At 35.5% G+C, this 7,469-nt stretch overlaps 1 protein-coding gene across 2 annotated transcripts; it reads left to right on the top strand.

The window, feature by feature from the left end:
- Nucleotides 1-938: 938 nt before the first annotated feature.
- Nucleotides 939-6,005, top strand: LOC107219237 (39S ribosomal protein L17, mitochondrial). 2 transcript variants are annotated; one of them, XM_015657402.2, is made up of 5 exons: nucleotides 939-1,079; nucleotides 1,187-1,414; nucleotides 2,281-2,491; nucleotides 3,175-3,304; nucleotides 5,444-6,005. In XM_015657402.2, exons 2-5 carry the CDS (start codon nucleotides 1,217-1,219, stop codon nucleotides 5,454-5,456), a joined length of 552 nt encoding a protein of 183 aa, XP_015512888.2. In that variant the 5' UTR covers nucleotides 939-1,079; nucleotides 1,187-1,216; the 3' UTR covers nucleotides 5,457-6,005. The 2 variants fall into 2 exon arrangements, with proteins under 2 accessions (XP_015512888.2, XP_046598149.1); XM_046742193.1 differs by having other exon boundaries at nucleotides 1,048-1,065.
- Nucleotides 6,006-7,469: the final 1,464 nt, after the last annotated feature.

Raw genomic sequence — 7,469 nt, 5'->3', positions numbered from 1 at the left:
TCCTTTTGAACTCCTCCTGCTTTCCCTCTAATCCAACCTTTCCAGAAAACAGTATAGAGAGAAGAACTTCAGACCTCATAGAGAACAGATCAGAACTCTACCGAAATCCTAGAATCAAATCACATTATAATTCATTCAGAACCGCCGAACCTTATTAACAGTTTGTCGGTGCGATAGTGATTAACACCAATCTGTACCACAATTGTAAACCTACCATTGTGAACTAGAAGGAGATTGTTAATAAATGTGTAATTAACTCAAGTGTTGTCATAAATAATTATTTCAATCACGCATAGTGATGGTTGGCACGAGCCTTACCTAACAAACTCTCAGAATTGTAGGCGAGTTGAACGAGAAGATCTGAGGAGCTGATCAGCAGATTCCCGAGATTTACATATACCAACTACGTAAGTCAGGAGAACAATTTAAATCACGCGGCGAATCAGAATCGACTCGAAACGTTCCTCTCGGAACAATACATTTATCTATGGTTTTACAGTCTTCTATCTCCAGGCTATATGGGATAGCGTAAGTTGCTTATAGTATAGCTCTCAGCTCCGATTGCACAAATGGCATTGTCGAGTGCTATATAATAATTGGGTATAATCGGGTTAGTTAATTATGGTGTTAATATGATAGTGATATATAATAACGTATAATAATATTATAGCTCTTTGTAGTGCGAAGATCTCGTAACATGGTTTTTAAGCTTTGGTTAGTGAATGTCATAGTTATTTCCATCTAGGGATATTCCAAATAGTTAGACAGTTGTGTTAATTCCTTATGGTTACAAGATTCTCGTACTTCGAGTTTGGTTATTTCATAAAAGTAACATGTGGTAACAATAGTCGATAAAACATACGGACGTTCCGGTCGGATGTTACACTTGCTTCACTGACAACACAAGCGTGCTCGTGGCTGAATTTCGAACTACAACCAACATATATCTGTTTCGTCGATTTCAGGGTTCAAATTTATCATGATTCTCCTATGCTGTTCGGCCTCCTTAACTCTAGGATCCATGGGTCATAATATATTAGAGTTCTGTGGTTATATTATATTTCAGTGCGTGTTACAGAGTGGGTAACCTCAAACGACATATTTAAAGTTCGCTCAAGTTAAAAGATAATGATGAAAATTGTGGATTAATTGATTCAATTTCACCACTACGCAGTTCTGTTCACAGGAAATCGTACAGTTCTAGAACTTTGCAAGAATGAATCAAGCAAATATATCTAACCTGGTATCTAAACTCAATATATATGTTCGACCGAAAGCTCGGCGGCTCAAGAATCCAGCCGGTCCAGAGGGTCGATTGTTAAAATTGAGAAAAACCGTGACGGCCCTCATTAAATATGAACGACTAGAATTGAATTTCAATCGAGGTGAAGAGGCGAGGGGATACGCCGAGCGCGTACGTAATCATAAAACCAATTGCGGTAACTTTTTAAGACAATATTTATTTATGATAGTTTGATAAATCTCCTGCGGTAATCCGGTCGAAAATTCGCACACTCGTCGACAATCTTCACTATCGATAACTCAATTTCAACTACCGATAGTGATAACTATCGTCGAATTATAAAATTTCCGTGTGAGTAAAAACTCTGAGAACTGTGGAGCAATGTTTGAAGAACTCCAAAGATATTACTATAAATGATACTGATTTTTCTTGTGAGAATCCACAGTTATCATATGATTCAAAGTGATTCTTTCCATATTTCTCCCAGTATTCTCCCAAAAAAACTTCTCTGGTGAACTATTGGACGTTAAGAATATCCTGAACGTGTCTTGGATCTATAATTTACAACTCTACAAAATTCGTATTACGATTTTTTTTCAACTTGCCTACATAATTCCGATTCAGTATGATAATACATTCTTCTGATATCTCGAATATATTTGAAGTCCAATCAATTAGGTATTGCTTTTCCTTCACACATATTACATATAAAATATATTGGCAATGGTACTCAAATTTAGAGGTACATGTTAATATTTTGCGTTTCTCAAGCGCTCCGAATAATCCTCGAAGAATTCAGCCCAGAGCAGCTTGCATAACATAGCATATGAAAAAATATTCATACTAAACTTTGTATGGTAAAACACCGACATACCAGAGCTAGCATATTATATTGGGTCAAGTTTAGGATAAGCAAATTTTAATAGGGCATGCAATGATGTGCCGGATCCTAGATTTACAATCAAAGTGTACTGGTGTATCAAATTGATTTAATAATAACTCACAACTAACCAATGTCTCAAAATTTATTAATATAGCTCATATCGGAAGCCCTGAGACATGGCCCGGCTCACCATGAAACAATGAAACTGGCAGATTTCTGGATTTTGGAAAAGCAGTATGTCCACAAATTATTCAAGGTTCTGGTACCCCGATATGAAAACTTCACTAGTTCCTACACGAAGATGTACAATGCGCCACGTTTATATCCTGGAATGTATTATAAGAAGTCTGTACTGGAGTTAAAAGGTATTGAACCCACATAAGGCTAAGAAGTTGAAAATGAGGTGAAAATATAAGAAAACAGATATTTTTAAAAACGTTTCGAGTTTTGGCAGATGTATAAAATTGCAAAGCGCACGCATCTAACAGTTTTAAAGAGTGGCACACTCACATAAATAATTCTTCAGTAACATTTTAATTTTTGATTGATTTTCATTATTGCTGTGAGAATGTGGCAAAATGTGGTAAAATGTGCCTAATTTATATGTAATATAAGGATGATTAAAAACAGCAATATCAATTTACCAGCGTAACAACGAGAAGATACGGCACTATAAGCAAATCTTACTACTGTTAATAATAATAATGATAATGATAATAATAACAGTAGCAGCAACAACAACTATAACAGTAATACATGCAAGTTAACGGAAAAGTATTAGGATATAACTTTTATTTCCTTGTGTTTTATCATTGTTAATTCAGTATCGTTCCCTCTCCATTTTTGTATTACTGACTTTTCATTGTACCATTTAAACAGGTGACACTGTCAGTAAATATATGCGCTTCATAATTTATTTGCCACGCTATTCAGTGTCAGGTTGATCTAAGTAAGTCAGGCTTATGCATTGGTTTATGAGGGGCGGTGGATAGAGGGGAAAACACAAAGAACAAAACTGCAGTGGTGGTAGTAACGACTTTCATTTCAGGAAACGTGTACCCAAGCTTGCATCAGGAATATTCTCAAAAGCGTAATCTCCTACACAATGTATTGCTAGATGAAGCAAGGAAGGAATTTCGGCTGAAGAAATACGACGAAATTGTTGACAATTTCAAACAGTGAGAACTTTACTTTTCAAATAAAATTAGTTGCCTGTTCGTGTTTTGATAATAAATAAAATAATTGTACAATCGAATCAAAAACTTGACATTTTTCGTGCAGTGTTTCACATTTAATTTCAAAAGCAACTCTAATCCCATTCTCATGTTCACAAAATTTCCAAGACTAGCCAATTTAAAATTCAGCTTTTATCTGTTCTATGAGTTCATAACCTAATGTGGTACGTTTCAAATACTTGCCAAAGATATAATGTCTATGCTAACAGGCATACGTGATTTCCTTTGGCCGTCACATATCGACTCCAAGACTAGATATTTCACTGAGATTTGGTCCTGAGTTGAAACTGTAATTTGAGATTCTGACTATTTGAATAAAATTTGTTGAACACTGAACACAGCTTTGAATGGATAATTGATCGCAATGCTCATGATTATTTTATCGCTAAAGTTTTCGCCATAACTCAGAACTTTTTATCAATTGAAGCTTGCAAATTCGATAAATCTACCAGGAGCTTACTTGGCATCGAATCACATCACCTGTCTGTGCACAGGCATTCCAAAATACAGACCGATAGTTTCTTACAGATGGGTAGATGATATGATTAGATCCCATGCAAGGTCCCTGTAGTAACCAGTACTGTTTCAGTAGGAGCTGCTTCTCAACTGAACTCTTTACATTGCAATTCACTTGGCTCGAGTCACAGAAATGTTGTTCGTGTGCGTGCTTTCATGTTGGCTATCTGAAAGGTAAAACGGCTCCATCATAGTGCAAAAGTCTCCGACTAAATTTGCGCTACAGGAGGACAAACAGGAGTTTGGAATAACTTCAATTTGGATCAGATTCAATTGCATTATCATACCTGTGCATGTTCACGCAACAATAGACACCTAACTACCTGAAATTGAACAAAGTATTGGCTCCAAAAAGTGGTACGACTGACATTCTTGTCAAAAATGAATTATTTAGTGTATCATTAATTGACATCTGTACCTGACCCTCCCTTCTTCTCCCTTGTTAAAATTAATTTTCTCACAGAATATCAGATTTCAAGATACAATTCTGTCGCAAGTCAGATAATCACGGGTCAAATTTGAGATACTGCTACATAATTACATTTTCAACATGACAAAAAATTGGTCTATATATACATGTGTGTGTGTGTGTGTGTGTGTATATATATACACACACACACAATATATATATATATATATATATATATATATATATATATATATATATACACGCGTGTATGTGTGTAAAATGTATACATATATATTTCTTGTTATATTTCTCAATTTCACAATTTTGCGGGTTATTCTGGATAGACACATGCGTAGAGTCAGTATGCAATATGTATGCAATATGTATGTACATGTATGTACAATAAATGCCGATCTCTAAGCTTGCAATATTTATAAGAGACTTTTCGTAATCAATAATGAGATGTTAGAAAAATAGTAAAGTACAAAACTGAAAGCAAGGGAGATTAATTTTTACATTTATGATATATCTATCTTGAATCACATTACAAATATTAGCTACAATAGGTATTATGATCCTCTTGTTCGTTATATTCTATGCTGACTACATTTAAAATGAGGAAATCTCACATTTTGTATGCTTCAATAAAATATTACATATACTAGGAAGCAATAGGTTTGACAAACATAGGTTATACTATGCAGCGTGATTAACAATTCATGTACAATTCCTTGAATCGTAAGCGCGTCTACTAGCACTCACGCAATCAGACGAAGCTAGGTCCCGATCCGATACAAACGTATGCAGGATGAGCAAAACTTGGAAAGAATCTACAACGCGCGAGTTCTTGATAGAATTTTGTAAATATTTGGAACTACTTGTCATAATATTATTTACATTATTATTTTACGTCCAGCGACGTACGCATCCAAAGTCACTTTTCTGGCCTTTGCATATCTGCTGCAATGGTGAAAATTCGTACTTTCGTTCGCATTTATAGACTGCTTCGGATAAACCAATCTGTTATCTCTATTCACCAACACGATTATTATTTTACTGTCAACAACAATCAACGTACGTACCATGGGTTATCGTAAATCAGTTTATAACTTATACAGGTATACTATATGTATAGCAGTGCCATTTATTCTTTGCAGAACACGAATGTGACTGACGCAGCGGTTCTACTTGAAACCCGTATGAGTAGCTGTTTCTCAACCAGGTCTCCCGTTCGACAATGAATAAATGACCGCGTATACTAGTGACAGTGTTGTGCCTGAATAGTTTTCACATTGAGTCGAAACTCGTGTGTTACGGGTTGAAGTCCGAATGACACAGACGCTTTTCTCATTAGACATTGAATAGACCAATATTTCCACCGATTCGAGTTAGTATGTTTAACGAGTGAATATTGTCGGGCAAAGTGAGAGATGTTCACTAACTGGATCGAAAAAACGGATGAGCAAGATCCATTTGCAACTCTACTCTCCAACATGTCCTGTACTAGTCTGTGTGGTGAGCCAAACATTTTCTTAACATGTCGCAACGCTAATTTGGAAAGTGGAGAAACTTGTAGAAGCATTGAAAAAATCCAACACGTATATCTCGCGTGATGCCCGTTCACTCGTACCTGATTGTGGCTTCACAATGGAGCGGTAAGTCGTTCCTTTGTGGCATTGGTGTCGCTATCACTGGGATTCGTGACTGCTTCCGTCTCACTTTCACTGACAAAAAATTATAAGACTCAAGTACAATAGACTCCGACATGTTTCTGACTTGCAGCTGTATTAGCGAGTCCATAAGATTTCAAATTTGATTCTTGTCGTAGTTATTGTCCTTGTTGTGTAGTGAAAACATGAGAAAATCTTACAATAAAATTTTAATTTGTGACATCGTGTCGCTATCCTGATTATGAGAAAACATTATGCGTGATAAACGGATATTTCTAATTGAATCGTGTGAATGAAACTGGTGTGATATTGTTAGCCTTCCAATGAGTGAAATAACACCATATGCCCACACTGGATGGATTTTTCAACGGCCGTGTTTTCATGTAGAAAAACAATGCTACTTCAATTCCGAAAATCCTCACATATTATCATAATATAATCATGTTAAACATAATATTCGTATGAATACGAATATTTAAATATACTTTTTATACACAATTCATTGTGATTAAGCACACGGAATTACGTCTTGTTTACTTCATCAGATTGTTGCACTTACTTTGCATATCCCTTGATTACTTTTTCATGTGTATATTTATACATAGAAAATTATATACATAACGTGAGGATCTTTTCGATCAAGACAATGAAGCTATAGTAACCCCATGCTTTGCGCTAACCAATACATAGCGTGTCTCCTTAGCCTACGTAAGAGTCCTGTTTCAAGTGGTGTTAGCTCAAGCTCAAGTCATTTTTAAATCATTTCTGCCTCGTTGCTCGCATATTTTTTTAGTAATTGATGAAATACACAATAATTCGCATATCGTAACATTTTCACAGTTCAGTGCGTAGCTTACGATTGCTATTGTTTACTGCACAGGATGACCAAGATATGGCAGACTTGGGTGGAAGAAAATGCATATTGTATTCTTACAGCCAGTTTCATTTTGATAAACAGATCGACATTGGCATCATTTCCATTGGTGTCAATCAACGACAAGCTTTGATAATTAAAAAGAGGTACTGCAGTGACGATTAATATTTAAATCGCGCCACCTTGCTATTGAAACGTCTTGATGGTTTACAAACATCATTTATATACACCAATTATAGTATTTTCGAAAACCAAGTAATATCAATACGCTTTTATTGTCAGTTTGGAAATAATCAATCCTTGATTGAATCAGCCACAAGAGAGTTGAATGGATGCTCTGGCTACACGGGATTCCTTTCTGACAATTCAGATCATGCACATAATTTTTAAGGTGGGGAATTAGTTTAGAAAATCTTGGTTCTCCTGTACAGAGGTTATTAAAAACTAGATAAAATTAAATAGCGTTTGTCATTCAACAGATACAGTCGCGCAATTATTCTTTTTAAGATAAATATCTCTCATCAACTATACACACTATAAATCCATACTGGTAAACAGGGTGAAAAACAATGAACGAATAAACTCATTATACCTATGCATAGGTATTCGTATATAGCTGGCACAATCTTACGACCACTG

This window comes from Neodiprion lecontei, chromosome 5, assembly GCF_021901455.1.
Source record: "Neodiprion lecontei isolate iyNeoLeco1 chromosome 5, iyNeoLeco1.1, whole genome shotgun sequence".
NCBI lineage: Eukaryota > Metazoa > Arthropoda > Insecta > Hymenoptera > Diprionidae > Neodiprion > Neodiprion lecontei.
Note: the sequence above shows the minus strand (reverse complement) of the source record. Positions and strands in the feature narration are given on the sequence as shown.

What these genes read in the sequence shown, in the direction of transcription:
- LOC107219237 (XM_015657402.2), top strand. Translation starts at nt 1,217, where the DNA reads ATGAATCAAGCAAATATATCTAACCTGGTATCTAAACTCAATATATAT. An exon ending in CGAGGGGATACGCCGAGCGC is followed by an intron (nt 1,415 to 2,280) that starts GTACGTAATCAT and finishes TTATTAATATAG; the next exon opens with CTCATATCGGAAGCCCTGAG. An exon ending in GTCTGTACTGGAGTTAAAAG is followed by an intron (nt 2,492 to 3,174) that starts GTATTGAACCCA and finishes CTTTCATTTCAG; the next exon opens with GAAACGTGTACCCAAGCTTG.